At 32.9% G+C, this 19,491-nt stretch overlaps 2 protein-coding genes across 2 annotated transcripts; both read right to left on the bottom strand.

Moving 5' to 3' along the window:
* Positions 1-7,629: 7,629 nt before the first annotated feature.
* On the bottom strand, positions 7,630-8,631 carry LOC132316626 (uncharacterized). Its single transcript, XM_059815101.1, has 3 exons — positions 8,388-8,631; positions 7,967-8,050; positions 7,630-7,844 (listed from the first exon to the last, which is right to left on the bottom strand). The coding sequence occupies exons 1-3, from the start codon at positions 8,629-8,631 to the stop codon at positions 7,630-7,632; spliced, it is 543 nt and encodes a 180-aa protein (XP_059671084.1).
* On the bottom strand, positions 8,194-11,098 carry LOC132267111 (F-box/kelch-repeat protein At3g23880-like). Its single transcript, XM_059768165.1, has 2 exons — positions 9,608-11,098; positions 8,194-8,577 (listed from the first exon to the last, which is right to left on the bottom strand). Exon 1 carries the CDS (start codon positions 10,915-10,917, stop codon positions 9,631-9,633), a length of 1,287 nt encoding a protein of 428 aa, XP_059624148.1. The 5' UTR covers positions 10,918-11,098; the 3' UTR covers positions 8,194-8,577; positions 9,608-9,630.
* Positions 11,099-19,491: the final 8,393 nt, after the last annotated feature.

A 19,491-nucleotide genomic window follows, 5' to 3' on the forward strand; every position in this document is an offset into this window, starting at 1 on the left:
TAAATCGCTATACCATATCCGAAATGGATTCAATTTTGCTTCTTCTTATAGCTCCACTCGTTTTTTCTTTCGACCATATTTTGATTGTTCCTTGTGTACACGTACACAACTAGGGATGGCAACGGGGGCGGGTTTGGGCGGGTGTACCCTCCCCCGTCCCCACAACCATTTAAAAATCCCGCCCCCGTCCCCACCCAAAACCACAAAAAGAGGAAAACTTTCCAACCCATCCCCGTAACCGTTTAACATTTTTACTCCCGCAGGTACCCGCTTCGCTCCGCCTCGTTTAAGACTATAATTTAATTATTGTTGAAATAGATTTACTTCTTTTTTTTCCCTCATCTTCAATTCTTCACCATTGCAACTTTCCTTTTAATCAAATTCATTTGTTACTTTAATATTGTTATATGGGGTACTTAATATATAGTGGTAAATATATATACTAATGAAATAAGGGTACTTATGTAATTTGCCTATCTAAACGGGGCGGGGCGGTGTAGGGCGACCTCCCCCCGTCCTCACACCAAATCCGCGCGGATTTTTATTACATCAAACCATCCCCGCCCAAATAAGCAAAACGGTCTCCCAAAACTGCCAGAAACGGGGCGGGGTGAAACGGGTAACAGCGGGGGCGGGTCAAATTGCCATCCCTATACACAACATATGACACTTTTTATAATTAGGTACAGAGGTCAAGTCATATCAAGTTCATAAACTCATTACAATAGGACAAAAATTCTCTCGGTGTGGCCCACAATGGGCCACGTCATTTAAAAAAAATTGTTCAAAAAGTAACTCCGAGTTACTATATATTTACTATGTATGTAGTGTATATAGTTTATAATCCCCCTTTCTTTATATATTATATAGTGTGTATATACGGTAATATTATATAGTGTATACATTTTCTGAAATCCCCCCTTCTGATTTCATTTCCCTCCCAAATTGTTGTCTAGGTTATGGAATTGTAAAAAAAGGAATTGGAAGATGAATTGGAAGAAGAACGCCAAGGAAGGAATTGGAAGTTGGAACACAAGGAATTGGAAGACAAATTGGAAGAAGGGCGTTGAAGGAATTGGAACGGCAGTAGAACACATCATTGATATAGTGTATATTTTATGAAATCCCCCTTTCTGCATAGGAAGAGAAATTAGAAGAAGGGCGCTGAAGAAATTAGAACAGAAATTGGAAGAAGGGCGCTGAAGGAATTGTAAGGGCACTGAAAATCCTAAAGTGAAGTCGTGGTTCGTCCAAGTGTTCATCATTGAGTAAGAGCTTTTGAAGAAAGGTTTGAGCTCTATTTACGGGTTGTTATTCATAAATGACTTCTTTTTTCAATGCAAGAAATAGGTTAAGGTATTTATTGTTATAAAGGACCTAGGATTTGTATTTTTCATTATTTCAGTGTTTTACATATGAATTTGTGAATCGTATGAAATTATTTTTCATTACTTTCGTGAAGTGTTATTAAATTGTGGAAAAATGAATGCAAAATTCTAAAAATTTTATTCATGATAAATACTACAAAATAGTTGGGATATTCTATATTATAAGTTATGTTAGGTTTTAAAGTTCCAATTTAAGATGTTAGAATAAATTTTTCATTCTATTCCTAAGGCAGTGTTTTATTCATGATAAGTACTATAAAATAGTTGATGTATTCTCTATTATACGGGATGGATGTTTTACACTTCCAATTTAAGATGTTAGGATAAATTTTTCATTTTATTCCATTATGCCAATGTTGGTTGTAGTTTTTAATTTTTTTTTTTTTGGTAAATGATTTCAATTAAAAGAAACAAAAACTGTACAAAGGAGGGGCAAAAGCCCAAGCCTAAAGGCAGCAACCTAGAAAGGTCACAAACAACCCAGCCCATGCACAAAAACAAAGCTGTTGCAGCAGCAACTAAAAGCAAAAACACACAGTTGCAGCAACAACGAACTCTAAACCCTCATTAATCACTATGGAACACTGAACTAGGAAGACTCCACGCAGTTGCAATGGTCCTCGCAGTCTTCGAATCATGCAATTTGCAGGACATAAGATGATTTGTAACATTGGTGTAAATCAATTTTGTGACCGAAGTAGTGGAAGCCATTAGGTTCATGGCATTTCGCTTATTCTTCTCTCTCCAAATGAAATAATAAACTGAAGTAGTAAGGCATAATTTGAAGACATAAGCATCCAGAGCCTTGGTACCATCCTTCCACATAGACACAATCTAGTTGGTAATCTCATATAAATTGAAATCTCCAACATAGATCCTCCAGAGGTGTTGGAAGAACATCCATATCTCTAAAGCAAATTTGCACTTGAAGAAAAGATGCATGCTGATGACAAATAATGATCACCTCCAGTTGCATAGTAATCCATTTCTTCCATTTTTGTAAGTAAAAGTACATTCCAACATTTCTGTTAGGTGCATCCCAACATTTTCCTACTATGCATCCCAAACATGGGTGACGTGGCCATTTCTGAACCACTCATTCCAAAATGAAGTAAATGGCACACTATTTCACTGGAGGTGATTTTCACCTTGCTGATGACTCTCGGCAGCAGCAAGGCATAATTTATGCAGGACCAATGAAGTAATTAAAGCTTGGGTAGTGTATTAATATGAAACAACATATCAAAGCCCAAATGAAGACAAAACAACCTGGGCCCAATGGGTGGTTTGAGTCAGAGGAGAACCCACAACAGATAATTGGGCCCAAAGACTTGTTTTTTCCCTGCCTTGTTGCGGTCAGCCATCTGATGGTGTTGTTTTCTCACTTTTGTAGTTATAGGGCTAAGACCACTTTGGCGATAGTCTATAATGGGGTATTGAATATCTCAATGTTTATTTATTTAGGATAAAATCTTTTGAATTATCTAATATCTAAAATAAATTTTAACGAAACTAAAATGCAAAACTTTGCGATATTTGTTGATGCAAGAATCTGTACGCTCTGGAGCCCTTGGCTATTCCTGCAAGACAAGAGAAGTGATGACCGGTGTGGTGCCGGCCAAGTGCACTCTGACGGTTAAGTTAGTACTTGACGATTCAATATCCGATAACAATTACATATGAAATTTATGGCGTACCTTTTTAGGTTGACCTATGGCGTACCTTTTTTGGTTGACCGATCACTTTTTTTATAGAAGCATTAATGGTTGTAGTTGTTGAAGAGAAATTCTCCCCGATCCAAAATGATATCGTTTCCTTTTTATAAGAATTGTAACTGTCGTTACATATGGTAACCAGAGATTTTTTATGATTCCATAGAGATTTTGGGGAGGATAAATCCCTTACCCTTATCTTATTTCTCATTTGAATTTGAGTTGTTCCTTATCTATACCATTTGAGTCTCCATATCACTTAAAATTCTTATATAGTAGAATATTTCGTATCAGTAGCCCCCCATTCCCGAAATCTTGCTTATCAAGTATCGGGAATGCCAAGTCCTTCCAAGCTAAGCATGCTTGATGATTACTTTCTTGCCCCTTTTAATAAGGGAGTGGATTTGCTCGAGCTTTATGAGCTCACCCTTTAATAAGGGAGTAGTTAACCCCTCGTCTCTTTAGTAAATGAATAAGCTTTAATTATCTCACCCTTCTGTGTAGAGGGAGTAGTCAGATTCTTGTCCCTTTAATGAGGGAACCTTTAATAAGGTGTAGTCGGCCTCTCGTCCCTTTAATAAGGTAAGTAAATTAATACGAGTTTCACTCAGCTCACCCTTTAACAAGGGAAGTAGATTACTATGAGCTTCACTCAGCTCACCCTTTAACAAGAGAAGTAGATTATTATGAGCTTCACCCAGCTCACCCTTTAACAAGGGAAGTAGATTCTCCAAGCTTCATGAACTTATCCTTTTAATATGGGGAGGTTGATCCTTTTGAATTCTTTTTAATAAGGGAGATTAATTTTCCTGAGTTTCGTGTTACTCTAACTCTCCATAGGATTTTGAATCCTATATTAGGTGCCCCCATTCCATTCCCGTGCTTGCACATCAAGAGACGAGCGATTGATAAAAGTCAAGAGTAAAATCAAAGGTGCTCAAGGAACAAACACCTAAATAGGGGCACTGTTCAAAGTGGTTTGCCTTGATTACCTGCACTATAAGCATTTACAAACTACCCTTGTTGGGGCTATATTAGTTTTTGCCAGCTTAGGGACAAGTATGATAAACACATAATTTTAACAAATGAAATGAGCTAGTTTTGACATTAACCACGACGCGACAATTTGGTAAGCGTATGTAATGTGTCATTCATGGTAGACATGAACTGATCAGGTACTAAAACATTATGGGTCTTATATTTCAATTAGAAATCAAAATAATTCCCTGTTTCCCATTAGAAGGTTTTCACCAAAACTTTCATATTTGAAAGAGTATGCAATGATGGGGCTCATGTCCAAGAAAATATCACTGGAGTTGTAATGCTATTTGTCTTCCTCTTGGAATTAAAGATTATTTCAAATGTAGTTCAAAGAACAATATACTGTATTAAATCAAATATAAGAATTCCATTTATTTTCTTCCTATAAAGCAATTCAATCATGATATTTTAATTTTGCAGTGTTAAAGAATTAGTATATAATGAATTCCCTTTCGAGGGCCGAGAAGTCTAATCCCATGCCATGTATGAATACTTGACTGCATATATATATAACAGATAGAATTTCTACCACATTAGTTATCGTTTACAAACGTGGCCATGAAACACCTGGGATCCCATTCCAAACCCCGAAATACACCAACATGAAATGTGCAATTCATTAATAAAATTCCAATTAGTCTAATATTGACCCAAATAAAATAAGCATTTTTATTTTATTTATTTTTTTCGGCCTCTGTACAAAGATCTTCAATGAGACATACATTCCATTAGATTTGTGGTATTGGGTAAAATTTTATGTGATTTAGTAAACAAAGCATAAATTCCATCATTGCTAAAGTATCTATATAATTCAATGAAGAATGAGAAAAAACCATTTTCACCAACAAGTGAAGATGGTACTGTTCAGTCCTTTCAGGGGGGAAAAAAGGAAAAGAAAAGAAAATGACAAAAAGAATAAAGAAGGAAGAACAGACATAAGATGTACATCAATGATAACAAGAAAATGCGCCATCACAACCTGCCTAATTGGATGGCCATGATGCTTGTACAGTATGGTGTCAATTGGAATTTATGTTGCTTGTATTTAATAATTTACAATTCTTCCATACATAACAGAGTAAAACATTATAAGTCCTTAGACCACATTTAACGCATCAATTAATTATTTATTACATGGTCCCTTCAATTTTTGTTGGGGGAGGGGGAGATGGTTGGAACTTATTTTGACATGGGTTCAAAAAGTTTCTCCTTGTCCCTTTATGTTGTGCAATAAAGTACGAACAAAAGATAACTCAAATTACAAATAGTTTACTCACATCTTACAAGGTATAACTTCTTCTTTCAAAGTTCTCCACTTTTTCACATTCTTGTGGCATTTCTAAAACTATATGGAGATTTCTGCTTATAAATATATGTCTTTCTAATTGAGCCTGGACTAGAAAATTTTACTTATAGAACTAATTTACCAGTTTCCTCATTGTGCCCACTACTCTGCCTTCATGGTTAAACCAGATATATGAAGTCATGACATTGCAAGCTTGTACCCATATATGATGGATTAAATTGTTAACTATGATCTAATCTAACTCATGCTCATAGAAAGAAAAATGATCTGTATGTGCTCATCTGTGTAAAATATACTAGATATATATTTATACAAGATACGTAACAGAGTAAAGAATTGGATTTATAGAGTTTGAATCAACCATAAATTTGATAAAATGTAATAGACACGGGTAGAGTTGACTGTACGTACCCATTTTCTTAGTTGTAGATATCAATGGAAACAGAAATTTGATCGTCACTAAACTCATGATATATATATTTTTTTGTGATTGATAATGAACGAAACGTTGGAGTTGGCCAGTGTTGCTAACAAAGGCCAAGAACACGAACAACGTTATAGATCAATAATTTCTAGATCGTAATTTGTTGCGACTAACACACGTTTTCCACAGACGGTGCCAACTGTTGATGCAAGAATCTGTACGCTTCGGAGCCCTTGGCGATTCCTGCAAGACAAGAGAAGTGATGACCGGCGTGGTGCCGGCTGGGTGCACTCTGACGGTCAAGTTAGTACTTGACGATTCAATATCCGATAACAATTACCTATAAAATTTATGACGTACCTTTTTAGGTTGACTTATGGTATACCTTTTTAGGTTGACCAATCACTTCTTTTATAAAAGCATTAATGGTAGTAGTTCCGATCCAAAATGATATCGTTTCCTTCTTATAGGAATGGTAACTATCGTTACACATGGTAACCAGAGATTTTTTATGATTCCATAGAGATTTTGGGGAAGATAAATCCCTTACTTTTATCTTATTTCTCATTTGAATTTAAGTTGTTCCTTATCTATACCATTTAAGTCTCCACGTCACTTAAAATTCTTATATAATAGAAAATTTCGTATCAATATTTAAAAGTCGGGTGTCTCACAATAGTGGTAGGACTCTCACCCGTTGTTGTGAGAGCCACCACCCCTGTGAGATACCAAACAGTCGGATGTCGCAACTAATTATCATTGCTCAAAAACACACCAGCCACATAAAATTAGGTAGGGTCGAATAAAAAATATATATCATCTATCAAGGAAAATGAGTTGAACTGAACTCCACAAGTAGAGACCCAATATAAGTGGCTTAATAGGATCTGGTCACAGGCTTTGAATATGTTGAGCTCAAAGGGCTTGACGGGCTTCTACAAGTAGGCCAGGCCCAATTGCTGATACATATGGATGGGTATGGGGTTGGCATTCTCCATTTTTCAGTATTAGTTGAATTCCATTATCACGTAATCAAACAAAAGCATTTAATAGTCAATGATAATTGTAACCATTAGATTTATCTCCAGGAAATAATGGAGAAGATAAAGTAGGAGACGATTTCAAAAACACTATTCTTACATTAATTTGGATTGGGTCAATTTTATTTCATATATTTATTATTATTTATAAATAATAAATGACTATTCCGATGTACGTGATGAAATTAATTTTTAATATTTAAATTCTAATCTTAATTTTAAAAAGAAATTACAGAAAAATCAAAAACAATTTTTTTATTTTTTCATTTTTCAAAGCAAAATATGCCAATGGGTTGTCCGAATTTTTCATAAACATGTTTATATGAAAAATGATATTTACGCAGGCAGATAGAGTTGCGACTTCGCAACCAAAAATATTGTCCAGATAGAGTTGTAAGTTTATGGCAGCAATCATAAACTAACCACAGCCCAAAGACTTTTTAAACTACAAGAAACTCATTCATCTGAAACGTGATTTTTTTTTTTTAAAAAAAAAAAAAAAAACTAAAAGAACAATATATAAAAATGCTAAAATTATCGAGATAATTTAAACAAAAATCATCCGGTATCTTACAATGAAATAAAATATAAAAAAATTCAAATGATTTCAAAAGAAATGTCAAAAGGCTCTCGTGCAGAAGAGCTAAAGATGAACTGCTACAACAAAAACTGTATGTTATAAATGAGGTGGTGGTTCAACATTTTTTGTTTTGGTTAATTAATGGGACTCCTGAAGCTCATTGTCGGCACTAGGTGAAACAAGGCTCTCAACATAAGTATCCACTTCGAGAAAAGAATGTAAATTAGGAATGGAAGGATACCTAAATGTACTCTCTTTTGAATCATTTAACTCTAAAGATAATCTGATTTCCAACAAAATTTCACCATTCATAGAGACGCACAATGGTACTGAGTACTGATAAAACCCGGGATCTGTCAAATAGGGGATGCTGATTAATTTAGTCCAAAAATCTTTCACACTATATTCTTTCATGACCTATACATCAGCACACATAGGCATCCTCTCAAAATCTCCAGCCACAAAATGTAATCACCATCTCCATAAAGACGATGGTTAGCATCACTGCAAACACCATCTCCGAACTTAGGTTGTGCCACCTCCTTGTATGTCTCCTTCGCTAAATCAAGGGAAACAATCACCCAAGAATAATTTGATCCGGTACTGACTCCAACAGACCAATGGAGAGCTTCGTCCCGGTAAAGCCCCCAGGCGGCGTATTTTTTTGAAACGAGGTCCTCGGTAACGCGACATAAAGACTCCTTATTCTTATTTATATTTAATTTTTTTTTATTTATTGAAATTTCATTTTACAGAATAAACCTAAACTAGGAGACACCTATATTGGTCCAATCAAAAATGATTCTATCATTTCTGTATCCGCAATTCAATATAGATGGGTATATACCCCATATATGTCTCTCTTTCTTTTAACTTTTCCATGCAATTTCGAATACTTGAACGGTCGATTCTTCTTTTTCGTCTTAACTTCCGCCTTTCCGAATGAAAGCGGAGGAATGTCTTATTAGTAGATTCCAGAGGTTTCTCCCAGGAGAAGTCCTGAATCCTTCTCCAAGTATCAGTCCTTGATGTATAGACCTTCACTTGGGGAACCAAACGACTTGTGCCACGAAAGAATCCTACCACCTTGTAATCAAGAATGAACTCATCATAACCAAGCCCATATATCCCTACCCTCATGCCTGAATCCACCAATCTCTTGGATTTTATAAGAGATGGGTTCCATATGAAAACTTCATCTTTTATATTTATACAGAGCAACCCATTACAAGAATAGATATATGGAATCAAAATACATTTACTGAAAAATATTGATAAATTATTTAGAAATTTATACCAATATATACACAATTCTAAGAATAGATATATGGAATCAAACACCACTTTCAGAATAAAAACAATTTATTTCCTTCTCGGCGCTAGGTGACAATTTATAGCATAGAAGGTTTTTAGAAGAACAAGAGGGTTATTTGCAAAAGCAGAATAGTTCTTTTTAACATTTTTCAATTACCACATAGACGATCTAACTCCCTTGCAAACTATCATATTCCTAATCCATTTCTATATTCATCTTAGGATTAACAATAATTGCTAAAGGTGTTATCAAATTTGCCACTGAAGCAATAGGCAAATTAAACAAGAAAAATGCAAAACAATCACGATAATACAATGCAATAGCACATGTAGATACAACATGATTGCATTTACTTTAAATTGATTAATTTTGCAACTTATTTTGTGAAACCTTAAGAAAGAAATAGAAATTCCTCTAACAATACAAGTCTGAAATTAATATTAATTACCCACATTACCTAAAAGAAAATTAAATAATTATAAGAGCTCAGGAAAAGGAAAAAAGAGCAACGAGTCACAAAATTCTGCTTGAACATTCACTTCAAGTCCCAAATTTAAGCATAAAACTGAAAGACATTAGCCACCACAAGTTTCATTTGCTAATTGTTTTAGGAGATCCTTATTTCTTTATAAGCTACTTTTATCTACCCATACACATAATCAAGCAAAAAAAAGTCACTAAACATAATATAGCTTTCATAAAAGTATTTTGCATACCATAAATGCAGTATTAAATGAATTATACAGTGCATTACAAAAAGCAGGGAAAGAATAATAAAAGATAATCAAAATCTGATCTTACCTTTTCTATTGAAAAATTGTTAATTAATGGTACTCCTGAAGCTCATTGTCAGCACTAGGTGAAACAAGGCTCTCAACATAAGTCTCCAATTGGAAAATAGAGCCGCTATAGGAAGGAAACCTCAATGTATTCTTTTTTAAATCATATATAATTAGAGAATCTAATACCAACAGAATTTCACCATTTTTAGAAATGCACAATGGTAGCGAGTACCCAACCTCCACCGAATCTGTCAAATAGAAATAGAAATAGGGATAGGGGATGCTGACTAATTTAGTCCAAGAATCTCTCACACCATATTCCTTCATGACCCATAGATCAGCACGAGCACGAGTTCCATGGTAGTTACGCTGCACACATAAGCATCCTTTTAAAATCCCCAAATACAAATTGAAATCCTCATCTTCAGATTCTTCACCATCTTCAGATTCTTCACCATCTTCATACTTAGGTTGCGCCCCCTCCTTGTATGTTTCCTTTGCTAAATCAAGAGAAACAATCTGACCATCTTCAGATTCTGCAACATCTTCGTACTTAGGTTGCGCCACCTCCTCGTATATCTCCTTTGCTAAATCAAGAGAAACAATCACCCAAGAATAATTTGGTCCCCAAACAGGCCAATGGAGAGCTTTGTTCGCAAATTTACCAGAACCCAAAGGTGGTTGCTTACAAGGGAAGTCCTGAATCCTTCTCCAAGTATCAGTCTTTAATGTATAAACCATGACTTGGGGAACCAAAAAACCTGTACGCCAAAAGACTCCTACTACCTTGTAATCAAGAATGGACTCATCATAACCAAATCCATATGTCCCCACACTCATGCCTGAATCAGGCAATCTCTTGGATTTTCTAATGGATGGGTTCCATATGAAAACTTCATCTAGAAATTTTATACAGAGCAACCCATTACAAGAACCCACGAACGAGAACTCACGATGCATATTCTTCAAATGCAATGCAAGATCGGGCTTAAAGGATTTCTCATACAATACAGAATAAAGAGACCAAGACTCGAGAAGATAACCATCACAAGGACTATGCGAAATGATTTTGTAGTGCTTATAATCATCTTCTTCAGATCTTGACATACAACTAAGATGGGTTTTAACGAAATTCGAATCGGAAATCAAAGAGCACCATGATTTGCAAACACACCTGAATCGTAACAGAGACTTGACGGGTAGTCTGGAGAGTATTTGGTCGATGATTTCATGCGAAAGGTAGTTCGGTAATTGCTTTGAATTTTCAGTTCTATCCTCTCTCTTCTTCTTCGTCTGTTCTTCCCCTTCTTCTCCTCCTCGCTTCGACATTATGGCGTATGTCCAAAAGAAGTTGCCAAATCAACCAAATCTGGTAAATCAAAGTCGAAATCTCGCCCGCCGTTGCCTGCAAATCGAGCTCGACGACAGCGGATGGATACTCGTAGGATTTAGGGTTTGATAATTTGGGGCTGACCGAAAGGCTACGGTTTCTATAATCCCTTTAAGGCTATGTTTGATAACAGTTTTAAAGAAAAGAAATAATATCATTATTTATTTAAGGACAAATTTCTCAAAACCTTTAATACTATCAAAAAATGATCATAAAACCCCCCAATCAGTTTAAAAAATCCCCCAACAATATAATAATGTTATCATTTTACCCCAACTCTGTCAATTGGGGCCGTTAACTCAGCGTGTGATTAACAATTGCTTTGCCAAAGTGAATTTTATGACCAAAATACCCCTAGAGTAAAATGTGCCAAACAAGTGAAATATATTTATACGTGTTATTCCGAAAATACCCCAAAACTTGTTACAGTTAAAACCCACAGTTTAGTCATCTTCTCTCTCTTGCTTTTTATTCTTTCTCTACTCGCGACCATCTCCGCTCACCCTTCCGGACAGGCTTAACTACATATACTCACTTTAAACAACAATCATGAAGTTTAGATATACAAACCAATATATAGATAAACATCTATATAAAGCAAAACACACACACACACACACACACACACACACACACACACACACACACACACACATATATATATATATAAACCATTGAAAGAGAAGGAAAATCAGGAATTAATTTGTCAACTTGGATCTCTTGCTTTTTGAACCTAATTGGGTCGGGTCAGCGGATGGCCTGAATTACCGAGTTGGAAGCGAGTCAACTCACTTGGATTTGAACATTGGCCAAATCTTGAAAACAGAGTCGTCGACGTCAGCTGCTCTATGTTAACGACCGATCCCTATCTAACTAACTTACAAGTCCACTAACTAACAGATAAACGACTTGGCTCAAGAAGTAGAGAGAGAAATTAATTATTTGTAAAGAGAGATTGAAGTCCGTCCTCTACATATAGCAGACCTAGATCACCATACGCATATACAGTTTTTTATTCAGTTGATCATTTTCTCTGTAACACAAAAAGCTCTGAAAGAAGAACAAGAACGAAAAGGAAAGATCGACAATGGCGGATTACGATCCACGTCGCTTCTGCCAAATGAAGTTGCAGTATTTGACAGACTCTTCGAAGTCGAATTGGAACCGAGAAACATTCAACCGCGCGTAAACACGCGATTGCTTGCATTCAGAAAGTACGTAAGAGTGCAGATGATGATCGGCCATGGCTTCCATAGATGAACACGATAACTAAACCTGTAATTTCTTAGATCGGCCATGGCTTCCACAGATGAACACGACAACTTCGTTTTCATGGAACCCTAGCCTCTGCGGGGAGATCATCGACAAAACATGCGGTTCCAGCACTTCCTCGTTCTTCGACTCATCCTCCGGCGCCGCCGCCTCGCCGCCTACGACTCTTCTCCAGAACGCACAAGGAGTGGTTATCTCGCCGCCGTCGCCGAAGAAGCACAAGAGAATCGGAGTGATTATACTCTTGGTCATCGCAATTCTAATCCTCATTGCAGCTAATCTATGTTGCTTCGTGTTGATAAAAAAACGACAACACCAAATGTTATTGTCAAAATCAACAATGTCTAGTCCTGAGAATGCAAATACTGATGCTACAAGCAACAACACATTGATTGTTGTAGAGAATGAATCATAAGTTAAAGAGAAGACAACCCAGATTCAGATTCAGGGTGTTCAACAACGCCGTGAAAAGAGTGGATATTTAGGGTTCTGTAGCGGCAAAGTAGAGATGTATACTCTGGAGCAGCTGATGAGGGCTAGCGGAGCTGGTCGGGAGGGGTATGATGGGGGACGACGTACAAGGCAGTGATGGATAGTCGGCTGATCTTATCAGTGAAAAGGGTCCATGCCAGCTAAACTGCGTAATACCGGTGTAACAATACACACACACACACACACACACACACACACTTGTTCAATGAATCAAACGATAGCGTTTTAAGTCTAATACAACTGCTGCCTTGAATGAAACGACGGAGTTTTGATGTCCAACTATGTTGGCACTAAACGCTGTCGTTTTGTGCTAAAGGACAATATTGTAATTTTTAAAATATAATTTTTTGATTTTTTAAACAAAAGGAAATATAATAAGGGTAATTTAGTCATTTCACATACTTTTAACAGCCAATTGCCAGAGTTGGGGTAAAATGATAACGTTGCTATATTGTTGGGGGTTTTAAAAACTGGTTGGGGTTTTATGATCACTTTTTAATAGTTTTAGGGGTTTTGAGAAATTTGCCTTTTATTTAATAGTGATATTGAATCGTCTAACCTAATGTTGTAATTTTAAATTTGTTATTTATAGCGTTTCAGTATTTTAATATTTATTTATTAATATAAAAAAATATTTATTATTAAATGTGTAAAGAGTTTTAGTATTTTAGTTGTTCAGTATTTATTTAATAATATAAAAAAATATTTATTAATTACTTTAATAATTCAGTATTTATTTACTAATATAAAAAAATATTTATTAATTAATATAAAAAAATTATAAAAAGAGTTTCTATAAAACTCTAACACAAGTTACCTAATAAAATTTCAGTTACTTATTTTATTTTCTATAAAACTCTATCACATATGACCTATATATATATATTAGGTCCTGTTTGTGGTGTGTATATTTTTTCCTTTCTCTTTATAATTGGTTTCTTTACTTTTTCTTTTTATAAGCATTATTATTATGTTATTATTATTTTTTTCTTTCTAATTGATGTTTATTTTTAGAAGTAGTTGATTTGTTTTATTTTTATTTTCTCTTTCTAATTGATGTTTAGAAGTGGTTGATTTTTTTTCTTCATTTTATTATTTTTGGTTCATTCTTAATTTATTATTATTTTGAGTCATTATTGTTTTTTTTTTTTTCTTTTTCAGAAGTATCATTCCTATTTTTTCTTTAGTTTTTATTTTTATTTTACTCTTTGTAATCATACTTTGGATGGTTCAAAATTTATTATTCTTAATTTGTTGGATTGTTAAATTTTTTTCTTTACTTTTTCTTTTTAGAAGCATTATTATTATTTTTTCTTTTATTTTATTTTTATTTTTCTCTTCTTAATTGATGTTTAGAAGTAGTTGATTTGTTTTATTTTATTTTTCGCTTTCTAATTGATGTTTGAAAGTGGTTGTTTTGGTAAGTTTTTACTTTGGATTGTTATTTTTTCTTTTTATTTTTTATTTTTTATTTTTGATTCATTTATAATTTATTATTATTTTGAGTCATTGTTGTTATTTTTTTTCTTTACTTTTTATTTTTCAGAAGTATCATTATTCTTTTTTCTTTAGTTTTTATTTTTATTTTATACTTTATAAGTTTACTTCGTATTGTAATTTTTTTCTTATTTTTTATTTTTTGATATTCTTTTTTCTTTAGTTTTTATTTTTATTTTATTCTTTATAAGTTTCTTTGGATTGTAATTTTTTTTCTTCTTATTTTTTATTTTTTGTTCATTCTTAATACAGGTTTTAATGTTTTTGGGTTTTCGGTTGGACTTGATTATTAAATGAATTTGTTGCTATAAATTTTTTATATGTTTTTTTTTTTTTTTCAATTTTTATTTATTTTTTATTTTTTAGTAACAAAAACTAAATTTGAGAATTCAAATTTTCAAATCAAATAAGTTGGTAGATTCTTTCCCTTTTCTTGATGTTCACTTTCATATTTCCAAAGGTGAAGGTCATGTTACCATTTCTACAATTGATCAATGCATTGGTAGTAGCTAAGAATACAAATTTCTATAATGAAATTAAAATAATTTCTAAAAAACATTACCACAAATTACTTATTTTATTTTCAATAAAACTCTGTCACATAATTCACATTAGACAATGATATATTTAAAGAGTTTATATAAAACTCTAACACAAATTACATATTTATCTATTTATTATTAGTTTTTTAATGATAGAAAATCTATTTAAAGAAAAATTATAAATATAAAAAAATATTTATTAATTTATATAAAAATAGATTTTTAAAAGAGTTTATATAAAAATCTAACACAAATTACCAATTTATCAATTTATGAGTTTTTAATAATAGGAAATCTAATTAGACCAGAATTATTAATATAAAAAAATATTTATTAATTGATATAAAGAGAGTTTTTAAAAGAGTTTCTATAAAACTCTAACACATATTATCTATTTATCGAGGTTTTTTTTTTTTTTTTTTTTTTTTTTTTTTTTTTTTTTTTTTAATAAAAGGAAACCAAATTAGAAAAGAATATATTTAAAGAAAATAAAATAATTTCAAAAAAATGTACCACAAATTAGCTATTTTATTTTCTATAAAACGCTATCACATTATCTATTCATTATGAGTTTATCCAAGGGAAAAAAATTATTAAAAGAAAATAAGATAATTTATATAAAACACGGCCACAAATTACCTATTTTATTTTCTTTAAAACTTTATCACATATATTTATTTATTATGAGTTTTTTTTAATAAAAGGAAATCTAATTATAAAAGAATATATTTAAAGAAAATAAAATAATTTTTTGAAAGAGTTTCTATAAAATTCTAACACAAAATACTTATTTATCTATTTATTATGAGTTTTTTAAGAAAACAAATCTAACTAGACAAGAATTATTAATATAAAAAAATATTTATTAATTGATATACAAATAGTTTTTAAAAGAGTTTCTATAAAACTCTAACACAAATTACTTATTTATCTATTTATTATGAGTTTTTAATAAAAATAAATCTAATTAGATAAGAATTATTAATATAAAAAATATTTATTAATTGATACAAAAAATTAAATAATTTTTCTAAAACTCTACCACAAATTACCTTTTATTATGACTTTTTTAATAAAAGGAAATCTAATTAGACAAGTTATTAATATAAAAAATAGTCTATAAAACTCTACCACTAATTAGTTATTTTATTTTCTTTTAGTATTTTAGTATTTATTTATGAATAAAAAAATATTTATTAATTGATATAAAATGAATTAAAATAAAAGAGTTTCTATAAATAAAATGAATTAAAATAAAAGATTTCAAATCATTATTAAAACAACTAAAAAATAGGTAAAATTGGTAAGAGTTTAATAAAATAATTTACCAAATAATAAAATAAGTTACAAAACATTTATTACGTGCATAGCACATGCCTTTTCCCAGTATAATTAAATGGAGCACTTCTTTATTTGTTACATAATTAACAAATTAAAAATGTAAGTAAATTCACTACAACTATTCAGTGCAAGAATCATTTCTTTATTTAAGTGAAAAAAAAAAAAACAAAAAATAGTGTGAATTCTTTTGACTCAGAGTAGTCATAATGAAAAATAATACACTTTTTATATATATATATTTTTGTCTGTTATAAAAGTGAGGACATATCTAGTATTTAATTTTTTTTTAAAAATACTCACATTTCCTTTTCTTTTTTCTTTTTTTAACCCAGCAAAAGAACTGCCAAATCGCACTTACATCAAATATCAGATACACATCCATATCACAAGGAATCACAAAAACTAACAATACAACCAACCCCAGACAAACCCAACACTAAACTAGGTCACGATAACAGTCGTGATAACAAACTAAAGCTTAAAAGGTGTCTGAAGCACTGGGCTGACCCAATCCCACCAACAACGCAAGTCGTGATAAAAACCTAAGCTTAAAAGTTGGGCAATTTGCTTACCAACCACTGGGACCACCAAAGCTTATTATTCTTGCCCTTAGTTAACAGAGGCTAAGGAACATATAAGTCAATATAAGATGACCTTAGAGACGATAAATTAAGGAGCCACATAACCCAAGGCAATGATTGAGTAATGTCATCATTGACAGAAATGTATGGGATACTCTGCATCACCGCAACCACACAAAACAAATAAACCTTGAAAACTGCCCTTGAGAAATGAAAAACAAGAAGCATGATAAGGATAAGGATTAACGTCAGACACTGGGCTCGAGGGTATAAGTAGCCATGGCCCACCAATGACCGTAAGAAATCTTTGGCAATACACATCCATAACGTCAGCCCCATCCCAACAAAGGAATATGACGTAGGCCCTTGAACCCTAGACATCATCCAAACCAAAAACAGAAAAGAACAACCCCATCGACCGAAAACACGTTGACCAGAGGAGACCTTTGATAGAAGAAAACCGATCATCTCCCACCGCTAGAAACGACGCCGTAAACGACCCACCAAAGAAATAGGAAGCCACTGCACCACATGCAGGAAACCCTCCATCAACACGTTGTAAATGAGACTTACCAAAAAAGGCTGACCAGAAGCACCACCAACAGCCACCCAACCATATCTGTGAACCACCTGAAGAAACAGAACGAGAACAAAACAAACCAAAACCCCCCAAAACCAAACCAACTAAGAAAAGCCCAATATGTAGATAGGCCAAGGGACAGGACAACAAAGAGCAAACAAGGGTTAAACACTCCACCATATCCGCAAGAAGATAAGAAAGTTCCCAATAACAAGATAGTACTCGACTAGACACAGGGGTCATGGTTACCCGAAACTAACAAGGCACACACAGAACACGAAAGAATGAGATAATAAAGAACAACTAAAACCAAACTGATCAAGAAAAGAGAAGGAAATAGAAGGCTACCACCGATCAATCCACTCCGACAAGCAGATAAAGCTCCTATGGAAAAGGGAGGACTCTTTTTAGAAGGAGAAAGTTAGTTCCCATTCCCTTTCCTTTCCTTTGTTACTCCCATTTCCTTTTATTCTTCCCATTTTTTGAAGAATAACAAAACTAACTCATCATCAAGTATCATGTATCCCTCCTTTTCTTTTCTTTTTTTTCCAAAATATTATTAAAAGTACAAAATTATATCTCACCATTTTTCTATTTATTTATTTAATTTCTTTCCAACCAAACTCAATCCAAATTTCACTGCCCATAAGTTACACTTTAAATATTTTATCTAGTTATTTATTTATTTATTTATTGCTTGTTTGCTACAACAATAAAACCTTCTTATGGGAGAAAAGGGCAGATTCAATATTCCAGCCTTACAGGTTATTAGTTTTGAAGCAATTAGATATTGGATGCTTTCAAATTTCAAGAGTTACTTGGATGATGATTGTTCCTCTGGTACATGTATACTCGTTGGGATAGAACGAACTACAATGGCTAAATCCAAAATAAGTCCAAAAACCCAAGCATTCCTGTTATATAGCATTATTGATCTTTAGGCACCATAATACAACAATATAAGACGTCATTAAATCAATCATAGCATTTTAATAAAAATGAGAAACACAAATGCCTTCATGAATTAACTTTCAGCCACTACAACAAATACGAGTTACAAAAGTGATAATAATAATAATAATAATAATAATAATAAAAACTGCCGCGATAGACACGAACTTTTCTTCCAAACTGCTGCAACATTTTACTTTGATCTCGTTTGCTTCCTGAATCTTCTCAGTTCTAATCATCTGGTTTCTCCTAGCCCACCATTTCACTAGCTTTAATATCTCTTCCCCTTTCTTCTCCTCCTCAAGGAACTCAATCAGGTCTCTTAGAGCAATGTCAGATTCTTTCTTGTTCATTAACTTTCTCCTACTTCATTAGTTGTCACCTTGATCATCTCCCCCCATCACAAAAGCCTGAAACAAATAAATACTACTCATAATTTTTTAAATTCAATCAAATATTGTTAGGCTTCACACAGTTACTTAAGGGAAAAAACAGAATATAGTTTCTTAATCTTCAATATGTGACAAACTATTAGATGTATCCCGATTTTCCTTAACCAGATCAGACCTTAGGTGAGAATTACTAGAATTCATGGATTATAAAATTTAGATTTATTTTCTATGTGCTATTCAGATAGGCATAATCCCTACTTCACAAACGTCAATTCACTTTACACATATAATTAATGTAACGAATAGAAATGGTTTCTTCAACTTCAATATTCTCTATGTGCAGAGTCTGAAAGTGCAATAGACATCAATTGTCTAGACCACAACTGATTTTACCAACTTATATAGTTACAAAAAATATAAAAGTGCCAGCTATGCTTATACCAAAAGCATGCAGACAGGTCATGACTATACAAAGTCAAATCCCACTTTATAATTACCCATGATGAAGGTAAACGATAAGACCCTTCTAATTATTGCACAGGGAACTATAATTGAGAAAAATTAGCATACAGAAAACTTACAAAAAACATAAAAATACCATGAAACGATACTGAATTATTTTGTTAATTTTGAAATAAATTGCTTTACACAAACAAAACTGTAATACCTCCGGATTTCTGAATGCGGGTTGGCCAGATTCACTCCTGAATACCCGATGATATAAAAAATAAATCAGCACTAAACGAACACAGAGTACAAAAGAATAAAAAGGAATAAATAATTTATTGAAAGAAAACTAAACCATAATCTAATAACTAAACCTCAGAATAAATTTCCATAAATAATAAAAATATTCTGATACAAT

Source organism: Cornus florida, unplaced genomic scaffold (genome assembly GCF_030987335.1).
Source record: "Cornus florida cultivar Cherokee Brave unplaced genomic scaffold, ASM3098733v1 CherokeeBrave_3.0.0_Hap2_Chr07, whole genome shotgun sequence".
NCBI classification, from domain to species: Eukaryota; Viridiplantae; Streptophyta; class Magnoliopsida; order Cornales; family Cornaceae; genus Cornus; species Cornus florida.